This window comes from Stigmatopora argus, chromosome 6 (genome assembly GCF_051989625.1).
Source record: "Stigmatopora argus isolate UIUO_Sarg chromosome 6, RoL_Sarg_1.0, whole genome shotgun sequence".
Taxonomy (NCBI): Eukaryota; Metazoa; Chordata; class Actinopteri; order Syngnathiformes; family Syngnathidae; genus Stigmatopora; species Stigmatopora argus.
Window position 1 is genome coordinate 6,810,001 of NC_135392.1, and position 20,839 is coordinate 6,830,839.

The 20,839-nt window shown below is 39.4% G+C and overlaps 1 protein-coding gene across 6 annotated transcripts in view; it reads left to right on the forward strand.

Moving 5' to 3' along the window:
• scn8ab (sodium channel, voltage gated, type VIII, alpha subunit b) overlaps positions 1-20,839 on the forward strand; it is a 47,673-nt gene that overhangs the window by 20,352 nt on the left and 6,482 nt on the right. For all 6 annotated transcript variants that reach the window (XM_077602422.1, XM_077602423.1, XM_077602425.1 and 3 more), the window contains 19 exons: positions 3,127-3,348; positions 3,472-3,535; positions 3,899-4,040; positions 4,978-5,181; positions 6,128-6,409; positions 7,410-7,733; positions 9,949-10,081; positions 10,327-10,565; positions 11,501-11,674; positions 11,797-12,153; positions 12,236-12,397; positions 13,260-13,553; positions 14,961-15,078; positions 15,165-15,319; positions 15,935-16,108; positions 17,927-18,049; positions 20,180-20,464; positions 20,539-20,592; positions 20,663-20,800. In XM_077602422.1, the coding sequence (XP_077458548.1) occupies positions 3,127-3,348; positions 3,472-3,535; positions 3,899-4,040; positions 4,978-5,181; positions 6,128-6,409; positions 7,410-7,733; positions 9,949-10,081; positions 10,327-10,565; positions 11,501-11,674; positions 11,797-12,153; positions 12,236-12,397; positions 13,260-13,553; positions 14,961-15,078; positions 15,165-15,319; positions 15,935-16,108; positions 17,927-18,049; positions 20,180-20,464; positions 20,539-20,592; positions 20,663-20,800 (3,644 nt within the window). The remainder of the gene's footprint in view (positions 1-3,126; positions 3,349-3,471; positions 3,536-3,898; positions 4,041-4,977; positions 5,182-6,127; positions 6,410-7,409; positions 7,734-9,948; positions 10,082-10,326; positions 10,566-11,500; positions 11,675-11,796; positions 12,154-12,235; positions 12,398-13,259; positions 13,554-14,960; positions 15,079-15,164; positions 15,320-15,934; positions 16,109-17,926; positions 18,050-20,179; positions 20,465-20,538; positions 20,593-20,662; positions 20,801-20,839) is intronic.

The window sequence follows — 20,839 nt, forward strand, 5'->3', positions numbered from 1 at the left end:
TTCATATTCTTTCTTATTCTTTATTTACAAGAGGCGAATGGAACAACTTCTTGATTTTTATTTGCCAACAATCAAAAATGGTAGTCATACATTTTTGATAGGCTTAGCAGTCTTCCGGCAGTCTGAACATTTGAACACTCGTGTTATTTCCAGTGTTGATTCGCTGATGCATATTTTTTTTCCCAAATATGTCCAGTTTTTTTGGATGCTGAACAAAGCATTTGGACATGACATGATGCAACTCTTCAGTTTATTATGAGAAATTCTAAAATCTATCTATTCATTAAAAATCATTTTTTTTTATTTTTGTTTAAAGACTATTTTTCCTTGAGACTGCCAAGCCTAAGTTGAATGCAGATCAGTGCTGCATGATGCTTGGAGACACATGCTTCTTACAGGTTTGGCTTCCAGTAGAATTAGTTAGCGGTTTTCAAGACACCAAAATGGAACCTTTTTGCAGACTGTTTAGATATGTTATAACGGATATGGTTCAGTGCATATAAAATGTTTACACAATCCTGTTGTCATGGAAAAAAACACGCCAGGATAAATGTTTTTTCAAAAAACTGCCACCAATAATTTGATTTCTAAAGTTTCTCGCTCACCTGAAAAGAACAAAATAAATTGTACAAGTGTACACACTTGGTTACCAATTACAATAATATACTATGTTACTCTTGATGTGAAACAGCCTCAATTCTCCCTTCCCTCTCAAAAAAAGTAGAAAAAATCAAATTCAATAAATATATGGTCAAATTAATGAAGGGAAAAGTTTCATAATAACACAAAAAGCTGGCATTTCAACTGGTTTGCAAGCTTTTTAAATCCACTGTCCATCACTAGCACATAGAGTAAAATCAGCCTGTAGCCTCTGCATGAACGGGAAGTAGTTATTGGTATTAGTAGTAGTAGTTAGTTGCAAGTCAACCGACTGATGACAAACAGCGAGCATCTTCAGCCTTGGCGTTTAAATGACCTGCATGGCACCTCTCATTGCTCCTCTTCGCCTTTTCTCTCTTTCTCTTCTTCACCTCTTGCTTTGTGCCCCCGTTGTCATTTGTTGACTGGAAGATATTTTTTTTAACTCCCACCTAATAAGGGATGCTTCCTCCCCCCTATCATCCATATATTTATCCGCCTCGTTGACTGTCGTCACCTCAGTTCAGATGGCATTGAACGATGGCTGATGGCTGGTATGACACCAAAGTCATGTTAATGTTTAAAACAATTTGCAAGGTGCAATTTTGACTGAATTTAAATTCTCCACAATGGTTTCCATCTGTATTAATTTCTACTTGGAGCATGCACACAGGATGAGATATATATTTTTCATGGAAACATCCCTGTAAGGTGGAGTTAGTTTTTTGGAATGTTGATTTTCTAACTTTCATGATGAATAGAATTCTTTAAAGTTCATATACAGGAAAAATGAAAAGCAAACACTATTTAAAAAAAGCTTCGCTTACAAAAAACAGAACATGTAGAAGAAGTGATTTGGTTTAGTGAGCAACTGCGCACCCTCGAAAAATAATATTAGCCAATTGCCTGAAAACAAACGGGAGAAAAAGCTGCATGCAGTCACTCCTGCAATAAAAATATCAATCTTTCAAGCAACACACCTACAAGCTACACTTTTATTATTTCCTGTACATTATTTAAGGAATCAGAAAATTCTACTTATATATTTGAAAGCTGCAGTGGATTCTGAGATTGCTGTTTTGCTTTCTCCCCATGCAACAGCATGTTATTTAGTGACTAAACCACAACTTGATACCTTCTTGATGTTCTTGTTACGTGATTAGAACTTAGCGTCCTTTACATTAAACTTGGATCAGCCAGTGGAGATGCAGGAATTACTTCAATAAGATTTACAGTGGTACCTCGACATACGATCTTAATCCGTTCCGGGACTGAGATCGTATGTCGAGCTTTTCGTAACTCGAGCGAACGTTTCCCATTGAAATGAATTAAAAACAAATTAATTTGTTCCAACCCTCTGAAAAAACACCAAAACAGGGTATTGGATTGGAAAAAAATGTTTTATTTCTTCTGATTCGCCATCTATTAACAAAGTAACACATAACTAGTGGTTTAATAGTAATAAAATGTGTTTAATATAACTAAAATTGGGCGGCTTTCGCACAGCACACTTTTAACCGAACAAACAAATTTAAATTAACTTGGATTAATATATACAGAAACACTCAAACATACGTTTAATGTAACTTTACACAAAACTGAATTCTAATTTTGTTTTAAAAAAAATTTTTTACCTTCGTTCTGGCCGGGTTAGTTGTTTGCCACGCCTCCACCCTCACGTTCGCTATCGATGGGCTGTTTGCTGTTGTATTCCCTTCAAAATATTCCGAAAATGATGCACACAGATGTCCTCACAATAGGATAACACACGACCACTTGCCAACGAGAAGAAGTCTTGAATTAGTGATCGCTCCGCCAACGGGAGCTAACATGCTAAGGGGGGGAAATAGGAAATGCAACAGCCTACCCACGTATTGATTGTGGGTAATGAAGTTTTATTCTGAGAAAGGGTGCCATTGCATATCGGTGTTGTGTGCACGAGTATACTTCATTGCCCAGAAAGCCCTCTTTTTGCCCGCGCATGCGCGTTGTGCGCTTCCTGGTCGAAACTCATCTGAATAAATCATTCAGTGCTCGTAGATATCTGTTATACACGAAAGAGATGCGGCAAAAAAGACAGTGCGCTACAATGATAAACAGCCTCTCATGTCATGGCCACCTGGCTTGGTCGCATCTCGAAATTTTGATCGTATCACGGGCGAATTATTCGATCGAAATTTTCATCGTACCACGAGCATGTCGTAGGTCGAGCTGATCGTAGGTCGAGGTACCACTGTACATAACAAAAATGTATTTCCAATGTGGAATGTAAGCCTTAGAAAAACATAAATGACAACTTTTGATTCGCCAGTTTCTAGACATAAAAAAGCCACACCATTATTGAAAGTAGCAGTTTTTGTGAAGTTTTTTTTATTTATGTCTGTCTTTGCGTAAATTGTGTGTGTGTGCGGGTTTGTCCTTTTTTTTCCTCTATATGTCTCCTTGTGCACATGTCTGTACGTGTGTGTGCTTTTTGTGTATTGTCAGGCCTGAAGACCATTGTGGGTGCCCTGATCCAGTCTGTGAAGAAGCTATCAGATGTGATGATCCTGACCGTCTTCTGCCTCAGCGTATTTGCCCTGATCGGATTACAGCTTTTCATGGGGAATCTGCGGCAAAAATGCGTCTTTTGGCCCGTCAATACCACCAACATGTACCTGTCCAATGGCTCCAAGGGTTTTGACTGGGAGGAATACCTCATGAATGACAGTAAGCCATGATGACCTTACCATAGGATAAATGATTAGTCTATTTTAGTTTACAAACAGCATTTACTATGTGCTTCTAGTAGAAGGTAATTACGGCCAACTCTGTTTTTTTTTCCCCTCACAGCTAACTTCTACTTTTACCCCGGTCAAGTAGACGCACTATTATGTGGAAATAGTTCAGACTCGGGGTAAGTTTTTGTTTCACTTACCTGCATTTGCAGTAGTTTTTTTTAAATTCATGTCATTTGAGCTGCATTTTATGAGTGAAAAGCACTGTATGAACTAAGTTTAATTGCTGCCAACCTATTCAAAGCCTCGGTAGTAGATCTCCAATCATTTTGAACCGGAAGTAACATTCAGGGCTAACCACTCCTAGTTCCAAAAGATTGGATGTTGTCAATGGCAGCAAACGAGTTCATTAGAATTGCCATACGCAAAAAAACAATTTAGTCACCAGGCAAGACTTGGCAGGTTGAGTAATGTAGATCTTGAAAATGTTATATATTTGCACAAAAAGCTTTTGCATTATTTTCTCTACGCTGCTCTTACAGACGATGTCCTGAGGGCTTTACATGTCTGAAAGCAGGGCGGAACCCCAACTATGGTTACACCAGCTTTGACAGCTTCGGATGGGCCTTTCTCACCCTGTTTCGTTTAATGACCCAAGACTTCTGGGAAAATCTCTACATGCTGGTAATTTTCAGGAGTCCTTTGTCAACGTTTAAAATGAATAAATTGGGAGTAGCATTAAGTCCAATTTTCAACTTGCACTACACCCACATTTAATTCTCAAATTCTTATAGAGCAGCTTTCCATAATCTTCAGAATTTAGACCTAAGCACTATAAATATTGGATGTGTTGATTTTGAGAATAGTGCTCATTACCGTTCAAGTGGCTTGTAATATGTGACATCATTTATTTTGCATTTTAATTCAGAAAACTTGATGTGCTTGTGGCAAAGATTTTTACAAAGTCAAATCTAATATAATAAAGATATTTGAACTAAAATAATCTCAAAACACCCGGTAAAATGTTAAAATTGCTAATGAAATTCTCCCTATTCACTTTAACAATAAATTTTTACAGGCATATGTTACTTGGATCTTAAATTCCCCCTAAATCAAAATAAAATTTCTTCTAATTTTGACACACCACACACAAAAATGCTATCAACAACCTTGCCAAAATTGAATGATTTGAAAAAAAGTATATACTTTTATATTTTTATATATATATATATATATAATTTATTTCACCCTACAGCAGAAAGGCAATATTAGCCACTTAAAGCTGGGAACCCTGATAAACAAAGCAAACATCAGTATTTTATCACATTATCAGATTGTTATCGATCGGTCTTGCCAAGATGGTCAGAGAAGACTAACAGTCAATGTGTTTAAGTTCTCGCGTACTGTAATCGGCCAAGTATTTGGAAATCAATTGAATTGATGATTATCTGGGAAGTGAAATAATGAAAAAAATATATTTATTGAAATGAAATGTATATTTACCTGCAGCCATTCATAATCTCGACTATACCGCATGAGTTCTTTCTCATAACCACCGGTTAGATGGCTGTAGAGTCTTTAAACAAATGTAAATCATTGCTACATCCCTATTTTTTGACAGACATTACGAGCGGCAGGGAAGACCTACATGATCTTCTTTGTGCTGGTCATCTTTGTGGGCTCCTTCTATCTTGTTAATCTTATCTTGGCTGTGGTGGCCATGGCCTACGAGGAGCAGAACCAGGCCACCATTGAAGAGGCTGAGCAAAAGGAGGCTGAATTTAAAGCCATGATGGAGCAGCTCAAAAGGCAGGATGAAACACAGGTCGGTACACTATATCAAAGTCATAAGGTGGTTAACCATTTCTTGTAGTGGTTAAATTCTGATTTTTTTTGAATTTTTTAATAATTACATTCGTACATGTAGTAGTATATATAATTTTGAGTAAAATAAAATAATTCATTGAAAGATCCGTTGTGGGGAAAAGTCATTATTTAAATAGTACTAAAAAATAAACGAATTTGAAAAACGTTAATTTATATAAGCCGTTATTTAGATTAGATTAGATAACTTTATTCATGCCGTATTCGGGAAATGATGAGAAATCATGAGCAAATATGGTCAATTCTAAATAGAACAATATTAATTAAAAAAAAAACATAATTGTAATACATTGAAAGAAAATTAAAATATTCTAATAAGTGTGGCGTGTGTATTATGCTATGGGAAATTTGTTTTCTAAACCTTTTGTGACCTCACATAGCTTAACTGTTCAGATGCTATTAGCGGTAAAATGGACTTTTATCATTTTAGAAATGCTCAAAATGTATAAAAAACGTTAGTCTCTGTCCATACATCTCGCATCGCCAGTTTTAAACTGGAAATTCCCATCTTTAATATACATAACCTGTAAAACGGTGAAAGAAATCAACACAACAATGTATCAATATACCCAAATATTTTTATAAAGCAACAAATGTCAACTTACAAACATTTTAGTCAAAATCTCACCTGACAGCTGATGAATACAATGGCGTGGTGACGACAGAGACGGGATGCTGTCCCAACCAACCGAAATCAAATACCACCCGAACCCTTGCTGCTTCTGTTTGAAGTTTACAAAAAGTTACAACACTATCCTTTCACTCGTCGCAGAGTTGGCTTTGTCACCCCTCGTTAACGGAGCGGTATTGGATGGTATTTCCCGTTAGTTTTGTGCAGCGTTGCCAAATTTATTCAAATATTTCCACGTTCTTTTTCTTCTGTTCAGGCTGCGGCCATGGTGACCTCTGCAGGCACTGTATCTGAAGTGGGATTGGTGGACGAGGGAGGGGGCCACCTGTCCCGCAGCTCTTCAGAGGTCTCGAAACTGAGCTCTAAGAGTGCCAAGGAGCGTCGCAATCGCAAGAAGAAATGGCGGCAGAAAGAGCAGGAGAAAGAAAAGGGTGACAGCGAGAAGGTCGTCAAGTCGGAGTCTGACGACGGCAGCAAGAGAAGTACACTTCGTTTCCCGGGAAGCCGTCTGGGGAGGAAGACTTCCATCATGAATCAGGTGCGGTACGAATTCTCTTACACCGTATTCACATACAACATATTTAGGTACACTCGCAATGATGTAATGAGTTGAAAGTAGTACCTGCTTTTAAATGAATCGACAGTATTATTTGAACAATATTTAGGCGGTCATTGCCAGGATGGAACTGGTAACCCATTTGTGAGCAATTGTTTTTGAGGGGTTCAAACCCCATTCCTTTCCTGTTTGGGTCTAAACAAAACATTTGGTATAAGCACAAATGTACATACAGTATCAGGAGTAATGCATTTTTATTTAGGACTAATAGTGTGTTCCTGAATAATAAATGTCAAAAGGCTTTTGAATTGTATTGAATTAATTCACTTTGACAAAAGTATTGATTACAGCAGATGTAGGTACAACAAATGGGCCACTTTACTCATTCTCTGCCATAGAGGGTGATCAGACGTCCAGTCATTTGAACCTTGAGTGGTGTGCCGTGTTTTAGTTCCAATTGTGGATAATGTTCAATGCAATGTGTACACTTTTGCGAAACTGTCGATTTCCCATTAATGAAGACAGTTACGTACATTTCATCCGATCGCATACTTCATCATATATACTGTATGTTATCATGAATAATTATAGCACGCAGTCCATACAAGAAGCCAGGTAATACATATTTTAGTTTTATCAGTATCAACACTTGGAGCACATGGACAAAATGGATGAGAGATTCTCTATGTGTAACAAAGAAGAGAGATTGTGTTCCTCTTTTTCATTTTAATAGTTCACCTTTTGCTCAATCCATGTTTGGACATGAGGAAATAAGACTTCCAATTTATTTGTATGACATAGCAGCCCAATAGAACAAAAACAAAGAATGGAAGACTCTGTGCTAGTGAATGAATCAAGCATAAGTACGTTGTCCATTTGATATCTGCTTCCTTTCCTCTTCCTTATTTGTATTCGCATGGAACCTCACTCACAATCTTCAACACTGATAATTCTGCCTGTCTGTCATTGCGTCCCACCCCAGTCTCTACTGAGCATCCCGGGCTCACCCTTCATGTCACGCCACAACAGCCGCAGCAGCATCTTCAGCTTCAAAGGACGCTCCAAGGACATGGGATCAGAAAACGAGTTTGCCGACGACGAGCACAGTACAGTGGAGGAGAGCGAGGACCGCCGGGGTTCCCTGTTCATCCCTTTCCGCCGGAACAGCTACAGTGGCTACAGCCAAGGCTCCTCCCGTATCCATCCCTTGGCGCCTCACTCAGGAGGGAAGAGGAACAGCACAGTGGACTGCAATGGCGTGGTGTCTCTCATCGGACCGGGGCCTGGCAGACGGCTTCTGCCTGAGGTGAAAATAGATAAGGCAGCCACTGATGACAGTGTAAGAACGTCCATGAGATACTAATACAGTTTAGGCATGATGGCGGCGGCCTCCGTCGCTGCAGCTTCTCCTTCACAAGCTCCTTTTCCCCTCCTTGGCGATTGCTCCTCACTCCTAAATTCTGTAGTTTCCTTTTTTCCTACTTTTTACTTGTAAATTTACACACAATATATCTCCACCTGCGTTACGGTTTTGTCAAATTGGGCCATCTAAACTCATTGATTGCCCTTTTTGGGGGTTGTCTATGATTTTTAAAGCAAAAATCAACCAGGATAGTCATCACAGTGCGTTTATTAGTAGAAATAATCACTAATACATTCATATCCCATCTATTGGTTATGAGTATTGCAGATTGAACTCTATTTTATATGTACTGTACTTAAGCAGGACAGTCAACCACTAATTATTGTTACTTCCATATCAACTATAATGATAAGCCTGGTATGTTCGATTTACACAGAGAAATTTGCGTCAAGCTGTTTCAGCTTTAGTCGGTGTAGTCGTTCACATAGCGGCAGAAGAAGAAAAAATAGCTGAGCGAGATAAAAGCAATTGAGCTGTAAACACTAGCAATCTCATAAAAGTGAATTTTCATAAGATGCAACTCATGCTAATACTTATCCTACACAGTATTTACATTAAGGGAAGGGCATAATGATACATTAATTGTTGGCAAGAATTTTAGGTGGAGATATACATCTAATTTTGAGGTCTCCTGATTTAGTCTCAACTAAAGTGAATACTATAACATCAGCTCAGAGTTAATTGTTGTTTTCCCATATAATTGTTAGGGAAAACAAGGCAAATGCAAAAAGCATCCCTCAAAAGGTGACTTCTGCCTAATTTGTACTGATTTGGACTTTTGAGCTTGGTCTTTTTCTTTTCTTTTCCATCATGCTCTCTTCTTATTCCTTCAATGGTTCCATTACATTTCCTTCAGTTATCCACTGCTGCTGAGCCACTGGATGGTGCAAGAAAAATTCAGATTCTTTCCTCTATGAGAATATCCCTCCGCATTCTAGCGAGCATGATGAGCGCTCAGTTGTGTTGTCGAGCAACATACTTTTTTTTAAAACCTTTCTCCAGGTGTAGCATGGTACAGCAACAAAAACTGTCTTGAAATCTTCTCTTGACATGCCCTGCATGCCATTGCATGTAGACTGTCATAATGTTATGCAAAGTACATGATAGCCTTTGCTCTATGTTGAAGATTTAAATGCCGTCGGTGCTGAAAAAGTCTCATTTGTAGGCATTTGAGCAAGATAGATTGGCTCTCTTCTCTAGAAATTATATGTCTATTATATGTACAAATATAGAGTACCTATTCAGGGTGACACCCAAAAGAAGCAGACCTTTTAACCATCTAATAAAACTAGGAATGATTAAAGAAACATATTTTGTTCATAGTAAATAAAGCCTTTAAAATATTCAATTTAAGGAACAATTAGTTTCTTTTAAATTACGTCCTTCAGACGGTGCCTTCCTGTACGAATGCATTTTTCAAATTTTCTGCTGAGATTACCCATTGACTGTGAATTTCCTCTTCAATTCAGCATAGTTGCTAAAATGGCAGAATGTTTACTTGCTCAAGGCCGCAGTCTTGTAGTGCTGTCACTTGCTCATGTCTGCCAATACACGCTTCAAAATTACTGTTTTTTAGGACGATCGGGGAAATCAACAGCCATATCTGCAAAATTCAAATTGCGACTCATTTGTAAATATTTGCTGTCGCTTAAGAATTGTTGAAATATTGTTTGTGGATAAGCGGGTACGCACACGAGTCAAGAGTCCCAATTCCTCTGTCATTTTGATACAAATCTCTTACCATGTATAAAAGCTGCACACTATATCACCTGAAATGAGAAGTGCCAGCTTCTTCAGATTACTTACAAACTTGAACCTTTAGGCTAAATTGCCTCCGTAAACCAACGTTAGTTTCAATATAAAGACATCGAAAGGAAATGGCAGACATTGATACGCTCTTTAATCCCGCCAACAAACAAAATATGCGTTACGTGCATTGAAATCCAATGATTTGAATCATTAAAAGTTGAAAAAATGATTTTGTTGCTCTGTAATAGAGAAAGTACTTGTTGAGGGGCATTCGTTTATGTCGTTAGAGCTTTTCTGTTAATGTATGCTTATAAATACATATATATTTTTGTCATTTTTCTGAGTATAGACCACCGATGTGGAGGTAAAGAAGAAGCACTCTGGCTCTCTCATGGTTTCAGTGGATCAGCTCAACTCTTCCTTTAAAGGAAAAGACCGTGCCAACAGTCAGATGAGCGTCGTCACCAACACTCTGTTAGAGGGTATATTTGTGCTATGTGATGTCATTGCACAACTTTATTTTGCTTCACTGGCTGTCAATAACGGCAATAGACGTGCAGGCACTCGGAACTAGAATGCATCTCACGTCTGTCGCAGTCACTGACATCCATTGCGTTAATGGTCAAGTGAAGCTAAAATAAAAACCACAATTGCAGCTCTACTTCAAATATTTCATGTCTGAAGTTTTAATGTTTGCACTTTTCTTCCTTCTGTGTAACTTTCTCAGAATTTGAGGAATCTCAGAGGAAGTGCCCACCTTGTTGGTACAAGTTCTCCAACACGTTCCTCATCTGGGAGTGCCATCCGAAATGGCTCAAGATCAAGCATATAGTCTACTTGATAGTCATGGACCCATTTGTGGATTTGGCCATCACAATCTGCATTGTTCTCAACACCCTTTTCATGGCGATGGAGCACTATCCAATGACACCACGTTTTGAAGAAGTCCTCTCTGTGGGCAATCTGGTGAGAGTAAATCTGTTTTGTAATCCTTACTTGCCCTCCATCAAGTTAGAAATAATATTGCAAGTTGGCCCCTTCCACTCATGCATCAATTTGGTATGTGCACTTAAGACTCCACATACATACTGCACTGTATATAGGCCTTTGATGGCTCATTAAACATTTATTTCCATTTTAATGTAGCCAGTCCGCATGCTCCTTCCTCATCACCCCCACTCGTGTCAGGCTTCAATTTCCGTTGCGTCTTGCTTACCTCAACTTCGGCTCAAATGTTTTTGTTGTACGCTAGCACTCAAGTCTGCCACCTAGAAATCATGAGAAACTAAACAACTCGGGCCTGACAAGTCGAATCTGTAGCAAATTACCGCTCCAATCTGCCTGTCAAATAGCAATGTCAAACAGCCTTCTTTTGCCAATAGCACTGACTCAGTGTCAGTACAGAAAATTAGGTCATTGGCTTGGTAGATGATGGTGCAGTATGACTCATTGGATGTTTTTTCTTCACCACCTGATTCTGTATTTGATGTCAACTTGATAAAGGCTTGGAGTAGTATTTTTTCCACTTCCGACAATGGTGCATTGAGTCTTATCAAATAGCCAAATCTGCACATCATTTTTCCATAGCAACAACAAATGCCTAGGACATAAGTAAACCAAACTGTACAGCACTGTAGAAATGGGAATCAATTGAAAAAATAATAGGATATAAATGCAGGGTACATGAGACAATTTCCAGGAATGGGGTGGGTCACAAAAAAATGTATTAGTTGGAAGAGTTTTACCCTTAGAAGTCATGCCCCTGGGGTCTCCAGCACATTCCTAATCTCTCCTACCCCACCTTCATGCAGTCCTATATTGACCAATGCTCAACTTCTAATGCGCCATGTTTCCGTCGGCATCGGTTTTTCAATTAAACCAGTTTGTTTGTGGCATCGTAGGTTTTCACAGGCATCTTCGCTGCTGAGATGTTTGCCAAACTAGTAGCAATGGATCCCTACTACTACTTTCAGGAAGGATGGAATTGTTTTGATGGCTTTATAGTGTCGCTGAGTTTAGTAGAACTGGGACTTCAGGATGTGGAGGGTCTTTCGGTGCTGCGTTCTTTCCGATTGGTAAGTGGAGGCCTCCTTCTCTCACCCTTTTTCGAACCATACGCAACTAAACAATGGATTCCAAGTAGGAATACAGTTGATGAACATAGATCTTTGATTTTGCCGTCCCTTGTCTCTTCTAGTTGAGAGTATTCAAACTGGCCAAATCATGGCCCACACTCAACATGTTGATCAAGATCATTGGTAATTCGGTGGGGGCTTTGGGTAATCTGACCCTGGTGCTGGCCATCATTGTCTTCATCTTTGCTGTGGTGGGCATGCAGCTGTTTGGCAAAAACTACAAGGACTGTGTGTGCAAGATCGCACAGGACTGTAAACTGCCTCGCTGGCACATGCATGACTTCTTCCACTCCTTCCTGATTGTATTCAGAGTGTTGTGTGGAGAGTGGATTGAGACCATGTGGGATTGTATGGAGGTAGCGGGACAGACAATGTGCCTCACGGTTTTCATGATGGTCATGGTCATTGGAAACTTGGTGGTAAGTAAAGACAAGTGGCCGGGTGATATTAAATAGAAGCTTTCTAAAGAATGAACGCTGCAAATGTTTCAATCATCCACAGGTGTTGAACTTGTTCCTGGCTTTGCTGCTGAGCTCATTTAGTGCAGACAACCTCGCTGCCACGGATGACGACGGCGAGCCCAACAATCTCCAGCTCGCTGTTGCTCGCATTAAGATTGGCATTGCCTGGATCAAGGCCCATGCTGCCACTGTACTCAAAAAGGTAAGTAGAGTCTTAAAGAACCAAATGTCCCCTCCACTTGAATGTCTTTACTGTCCCCTTCATTCTTTTGACAAGAGCACTTAGAGATGTTAAACTGAAACAATACAATGTATAGTAAAAATGCTATGAAATATCCTCGTTCTGTAACTAATTAATTATTAGTTAATTTGAAGAGCAGAGCGAAACTTGCAAGCAATGTAAAAATTAATTTACTCGAACATTGTTGCCGCTTGACTGTAAATGTAAACAAATGAAATATTCATAACACATAGCAATCATGTGACGTAAAACCATGCGATTACATCTACAAAACAAGCTGGAGTTTAACAAATTAACTAGTCTAATGTGCCCCAAGGTGACGACAGAGTTAAGGGAAAAAAAAGAAAAGAAAAATAAAGTCAGACCGCAAAATGATCATTTTTATTCAGTCTGGTTACCACCGATTGCTTCAGAATGGATACATAATTGATAGTGGTTTTAGGTACCCAATCCTAACCAATGTTTATATGTGTCAAATAATGGCTGACCTCAATGGTGGTGTCATTTTTAGTGAACATTATTTTCTCGGTCGTCTGAGGCCTAAGAAATTTGCCATTTTAATACCTAAATGCTATCCATCTTTCACACAAAGGTCATTTATACGAGCAGTTTTCTGTCTCTCTTTAACTTCCACAAATTTAGAACAAGCCTTTGGTTTGTTAGTGCTGGAAAAGCTACAACACTTTATGTAAAAATGTCATCATGACATATATAGACTCTATTTATAACATTCTAGTGGTCCGAGCCATTTACTGTGTATGCTCTCATTTTACAAGCATGATCAGGATTTAGCCGTACTTTTTGTTTTCCCTCTGTTTTGCAGCCTGATGAGGATGAAGAAAAACCTCTGGATGAAATGTACGAGAAAAAACTCAACTGCATTGCTAATCACTCAGTAGATATCAACCGCGAACTGGACTATGCTAAAAATGGCAACGGAACCACCTCTGGCATTGGGAGCAGTGTTGGAAAGTACATGATTGATGAAGACTACATGTCTTTCATCCACAACCCCAACTTGACTGTGTGTGTCCCTATTGCTGTGGGAGAGTCAGACTTTGAGAACCTTAACACAGAGGACTTCAGCAGTGAATCGGATGTGGAGAACAGCAAAGATGTAAGTAGGACTGACCCATTGGGGATTCGCCAGTACACAGTGATCCTCATTCTACGGTTCTCATCTCATTTTCTGAACCGCTTTATCCTCACTAGAGTCACGGGGGGTGCTGGAGCCTATCCCAGCTGACTTCGGGCCAGAGGCGGGGGGGTACCCTGAATTGGTGGCCAGCCAATCGCAGGGCACAAGGAGAAAAACTACCATTCACGCTCACACATTGTTAAACTCAAACTCGTACCAATGTGTAAAATAACTACAACATAAAAAGGGATGGTGCTATATGGTTTGCATTAACTTATGCGGTGCTTTTATTTTAGAGCATAAGTGACTTTTGAATGACCAAAGTCAGTTATATTAGCCACAATTAAATCTCTCAACCGATATGACTAAGAAAATGGGAATACACAAATTAAGGGTTGAGCAGCTGCTGGAGTCATACCTAAGCCTGAGGTTTTTAACTGTAGCCTACAAAACAGTGACTGTAACTCAAAGACAATTGTGCTCAGGCCTAGTTTCAGGAAATAACATCAATTTAACACTCCCTCGTTCAACTAAAGTTTTTAATGTTCTTTTCTATCTTGCTCACCGCGTAACCTTTGTCACAACATGAAGTGCGTTTAATAACAAACTTACAGTTGCGTGTAAGAGTGCGTGTTTTTTTTTACGTTTCCCTCACACTGTACGAAGGAGAAAATTATACTTCTCTTTAGGTGGTTTAATAGTTGGAAAGGAGAGAACAAAGTGTACTCTTAACCAGGTTTATGTTCCCCTACACTCCCTCAGCTGACCCTATGCAGTAACTCTCGCTGCCCTACAAAGCAGCCACAGGGAGCGTCCGGAAGCAAAACCACCACCACCAATCAGAAAAGCAACGACTCATTACGATATTTGGAGAGAGAGCGCAATGAGAGCGTTTTCACTGTCGCGTTTTGCTGACAATTTCAGATTGTCACGTGCAGTATCACTCGTTCATGAATTGAATTTCCTCAGTGTTTTCAGGTGCACCAATATGCATAGACTTTGAAGTTAGTGATGTGAATGTATTGAATTCAATTAGATTTATAATCAAAGCCAGTCAGAGGGAAAAAAAAGATGTATTTTAGTTACACTTGTATACCTTCACTTGATCAATTTAAACAAAAATCTGTTCATCCCTATGGAACATCATTTGTGAATGTATAACAATAAGATTATTACAGCATGTGTTTAATTGCTTCTTTTTGATTACACGATGAAATCTGCAGGCTAAAGAGTCAAAGCGAGGATGAGTCACTCTCGTATGCATTACTATAACACTTACAGCATCGGAGTAATAAATCAAGTGATTCATACAAATACATATTGGCCTTATTAAAAGGACTACGCGCTCAACCTGCTTAAGTGTCTGTCTATGGGCCTTTCTCCTAGCTGGATGACACCAGTTCATCTGAGGGCAGCACAATCGACATTAAGCCTGATGTGGAGGAGGTGGCGGTCGTGGAGGTTGTGGAGGAGTACCTTGACCCAGATGCCTGCTGGACAGATGGTATGTAGTAGCAATACCATCAGCAAGATTGATCGCCCATTTCAATAACACACATTGCATCGTTTGCCGACGTATTTGTCATCCAGAATGTGTGGCAAAATACAAGTGCTGTGATGTTCCCATCACTCACGGCTGGGGGAAGCATTGGTGGTTCCTGAGGAAGACCTGCTATCTGATAGTGGAGCACAACTGGTTTGAAACACTCATCATCTTCATGATCTTACTTAGCAGTGGAGCTCTGGTAAGATACAGTACCAATGCCACTTATTCTTTACATTTGAACATTATTGTACTTAGTTCCAACTATTTATGATACACTATGATTGTTGCTAATGGAAGGCCAAGCGCTATAATGCACCAACCTTTCGTCCAACAGAAATTAAGCTTAGCTCTGCAGCTATCTTGAGCGATGAGGCCATTGGCCAAAGTAAAAACACATTCTGTGGTTGCAAACGTTTTTCTCAAAAAGATCCAATAGCCAAACTGAAATTCTTTCACTTTCACTTGTGGATCCAATTCGGTTAAAAAAATCTACTTTGACTTGGAGGCTAACAGAAAGTAGGCTGAACTTAAGCTTCTTGTTTGGACATTCATCAATTATATTTTCATTTCATTGTTGCGGGTCAGTAAAAACTTTAAATGTTCAATCCATTTTGACTGGCAGAGGCTGTGGCAGCAACTGAGCACTACCAGCTCTTTCATTTCCATGTTTATCACATCAGCAGCAGGCAATGAGTTAAATTGTTGACCCAACCCAAACAAGCCCAAAAATGCCTATTCTATTATTTATTTTTCAATGTGAAATTCAGTGAATGCTGTAACAGTTCTGAGTTCCAATATGTGTGCCACTCTGTAGGCCTTTGAGGATGTCTACATTGAGCAAAGGAAGACTATCAAGATTATTCTGGAATATGCTGATCGTGTTTTCACATACATCTTTATTCTGGAGATGTTGCTCAAGTGGGTGGCCTATGGGTTTGTCAAGTACTTCACTAATGCCTGGTGCTGGTTGGACTTCTTCATTGTGGATGTAAGTATACTTCCAGAAATCAACAGCGTAAACTTGCTTTGAACCGACTACTAATCTTGACATCAATACCAGATGGGAAAATTAACCCATTCATTGGTGGTACGCCTTATAGTCAAAGTATGTGTCAGCACCAATGTTCCCTCTAATTTTTTGTTTGTCTGGGCAGAAACACTACCTCCCTGAGCACACTGAGTACTGGTGTGAGCAACATCATTGCTCGCTATGGGCACACACCAGTATCACACCTGCCATAAGCAGGTGCATGTCTACTACACTTAAATGATTTAGTAATAATAAAATGTTTGATTAATATCTATGAATGGGTGGCCCGGTGGATGAGTGGTTCACGCGTCGGCCTCACAGCTAAAAAAAAAAAAAAGTTGGGATTTTATTTTGTGCGCTCCATATGATTTGCCGTGCGCAGAGAAGACGAGAGTAGTGCGCAATTGCGCACGCGCGCAGCTTAGAGGGAACATTGGTCAGCACAATATTTGCGCCATGTTAATTGGGTACCCTACAGTACCATTGATTAAACGCCACTTATTTTTATATGATCTCTTGAGTAGCATTATTCAATAATATGGTATTTTGAGTTGACTCGATCGGTTGAACGTCCTTTCCAGGACACTGGATTAACAAAACATACTTTTCAAGGGCCTCAAACCAGGCTTTTTAACGCTAACATTTTCAAGGAACTAGGGTCAAAAAGTCAAACAAGCATGCCAGTAGAAGGTGATAATAACAGGCCTTAAAGGTAAGTCTCACTAAACATTTTCTTGTCTAGTGTAGTTCATTGATTGCTGTTGATGGCGATACTAGATGGCTAATCCATTTGAACTGGGAACGTTGGCAGTGATCATTCACTCCTGGCCCTCCCAGCTGGACATCAATGCCTGTCAATGGCAGCCAATGAGTTACTAACATGTCATTGTGTAATCTCACTTCCCTTAAGACAAGGAATATTGCTTAATGGTCCATATGTTTTAGAATTTCTAAAATCCAGTTCCTGGAATGGTCATTGTACAATTTTTCTAAAAATACAAAGAAATCCAAGGCATCGTGCTATGGATGTTGTTTGCATTTTTTTAGGAGCCTTTATTGCTTGATTCTTTCAAATGTCGAGTCATTGTAAACCTCTAAGGACAGAGGTATCAGAAGAACCCATCGTCCGTCTCAGTTAATGCAATTCTCTGCTCTAATCTCTTTTCTCTCACAGCTGGTCCCTCTACCATATACACTTTAAGTTAGGCATGACAGAGGGTCTCGTTTGAGGGCCCATGGTAAGGCTTGTCTTTTGTGCTGGGATTCTTACAGGCTTTTCTTTTGTTCCCACCCCGAAAGTCCTCAATCTTCTGCGTTCTTCTCTGTCTTCTTTTAAGTAAAAGTCCCCTACTGTAGAAACCTTCGTACATGTCCGTATGGTATTGTGTCATATAGTTTGAGTGTCTGTGAAAACATCCCTCCTCCGATTATTTTCGTCGTCGGATTTTTATTTTATTTTATTTCCTTTATCTTTTCTCCCTCTCACTGTGCCAACCACAAGTTTCTTTCCAGGTGTGCCGTCGAGCTGGTCGTGGCTCGACTCGCTTGCCAAACGACTCCAAAACCCCACCAGAAGTAAACAAAGAAGACAACTTGTGTCACATACAATTCATTGAACAAATGTTATCAAGTAGCTAGTAGCTCTTGTGTATATGGTTTGACACATCTACTCATCCTTGCGCTCTGGTAGGGCCCGACCTTCTCTCTTTGTCCCATCTAACCATGTGGGTCCTCTCTTCCTTTGCTTCTGTCCCCTGTCTGTCCCTATCTGTGTAGGTGTCGATAGTCAGCCTTATAGCTAATGCCCTGGGCTACTCCGATCTTGGCCCAATTAAGTCACTCAGGACACTGAGGGCTTTGCGACCCCTCAGGGCCCTGTCACGTTTTGAAGGGATGAGGGTAAGGCCCGAGATACCAGGCAGCTGTTGCTTCTGCATGCCAAAATGAAGAAAAGTCCAGCCAATCAAATTGATCAAGCATTTTGCATGGATGCAGATCATCTCATATGGTCTGCAAACATCACAAAGGGCGAAAAGGATACTCCAACTTGGCTTGTGCATGAACTTGGTTGCTGCTCCCCTAAATAATACGCAACCGTTTCTAGTGAATTCTTTTGGTAGCTCTTCTGAGCCTGATTCAGTCTTAAAGAGAGGGGGGGTCATATTAAGAGAATTCCAATGTGTTAGGCTCAGAAGCTTTTGCCTGTCGCTGCGTCACAAAATGTGCTGTTCACTGATCTTATAGCAGTTTGGCTTTGGTATTGTCACACTGGAAGACCACCAAACTTCTGGTTGCATACGCTACTCTCCCCCACGCATCCTTGCTAGCCACCCCATCTGTTGGGTATTCATATGGACGCATCATCTCATGTTTGGCAAACCCTCAATGTGTTGATCTTTGTGCCTCTTTTTTTTGTCATATTTGGCTTTACATAACGTCATTTAGAAGCAGTCATCGGGAATGGACAAAAGGGAATTTACGAGAACAAAGTTGTTACCAGAAATTTGAAGGTAAAAGGGTTGTAACATTAGGAAGAAACACAATCAAATTGTAATAGTAGTACATGAAAAAAGTGAAAATTACAAGAACAAAAGAGTTAACATTCATTCATCATTACATTTCAGTTAAAATAAAATATTGGCTGCCAACAAAGAAAACACGTTTTTTTATCCTGTCATTGAATCCTTTACACAATTATATTGAAAAAGAGTGTCAAATACAAAAGCCCTTTCAACATTGCACTTGGTTTTCACTATGATGCCTTTTCCCGTTGAAGAAGGAATGAAAAATTGAACTCTTCCTTCACAAGTATAGTTTAATATAGCAACTTCATCCTTGAAAAGTTACAATTTTCATTTTTTAGTATGACTTATTACTTTGTGATCCCAATATTACAACTCTTCCTGTGAATGCAAATTTGGATTTTTTTTCTCTCATAGTAACAACTCTATTCTCATAATATTACCAATATTTTTCTTGTGTCACTAATACTCTTGGAAGTACAATTACAGCACTTGTCTATTAAAATGCACATTTATCTAGTCGCCCGCTTAGTGAATTGCTTCAATGCACATCCTACCAACTTCAAAAAGTTTGTATCTTGTATCATATACACAATGTTGGTGTTATCTACAAGTCGATGTAGCGATCCGTCTGGTGCCCATAGTTAGCTGGGATAGGCTCCAGCACCCCTCGCAACCCTGGTGAGGATAAGCGATTTAGAAAATGAATGACTAAATCATTGGACATCACCTTCCTCTCATTTCATTCACTGCCCCTGACGATGTAAGACGTCCAATCAAATTTAACCGCTAAGGCTTTAAGTGAATCAGCAAGTTTCTGTGCCATGGGCGGCAGTAAACGTGTAATTAATTTTGACTGGGAGAGATGACAGTGATCATTCACTGACTTGTTCACAATTTGCCAGATTGGAGGTCAATCGCCATCATTAGCGGCCAATAAGTTCATTTATAGGCACCCTTGCCAACGTTTATCTTTTTATAGATGATATCTATTGGTAGCTGAAAATTGGAGCCAAAATAAATTCCACTTCAAGAAGTAGAATCAGGTTTTCTCTAGGTCATATACATTATTATTTGATGGAAAAAAAATACAAAAAAAAGGCTGTGGGTTGTTGAAAATCAGTGCCAAATAAATATTTTTGGAATAAGCATTAATCTTTCATATTAAAAAAGAAATAAAAACTGAAATAAATAACAACAAATGTAAATTGGTAGACTTATTGTCTTAATTGTGTTTTGATTTCATATAAAAATATTTAGAATATTTTTTTCTCATTCTGAGTTTTTATTCCGTTTGACCCAATCATTTTCATTTAGGTGCATCTGTCATTTCTATAGAATGATGTAGTCATTTTCGGTATAGACTTTGGACTGAAACTGAGGAGGAAACTAATATTATTGTTACACCAATATGGAATGTGCATTTGAATATACACGTGCTTCAGTCTTGTTGTGGCTTTAACAATGACGATCACGCGCGATTACATCGTGTTCTTTTTCACCTTAGGTTGTGGTGAATGCCTTGGTAGGGGCCATCCCCTCCATTATGAACGTGCTACTAGTGTGTCTGATCTTCTGGCTCATCTTTAGCATCATGGGTGTAAATCTGTTTGCTGGCAAGTACTATTTCTGCTACAATGACACAAGTGAGGAAATGTTTCATCCTAATGACGTTAACAACCGAACGGAGTGCTTTGCGCTCATTAATGATAACCAGACTGACGTCAGATGGAAAAATGTCAAAATCAACTTTGACAATGTGGGGGCAGGCTACCTGGCACTCCTGCAAGTGGTGAGGAGCATTTTCCGTACGTCGTCCATCTTGCCTCAAAAGCTTTTCTCACACTTTGGCTCTCAACCTTGCAGGCAACATTCAAAGGATGGATGGATATTATGTATGCGGCGATCGATTCTCGAAAGGTAGGATTCGTCATTTCCAAATTGTTCACGCGTGAGACAAGTCTAATATATACGGTTGGTGGTATCGCAGTTGGAGGATCAGCCGCTGTACGAAGACAACCTATACATGTACATCTACTTTGTCATTTTTATTATCTTTGGATCGTTCTTCACCTTAAACCTCTTCATTGGTGTCATCATTGACAATTTCAATCAGCAAAAGAAAAAGATAAGTTTTATTTCGCCTTACACGCGCAACTTATCGAGA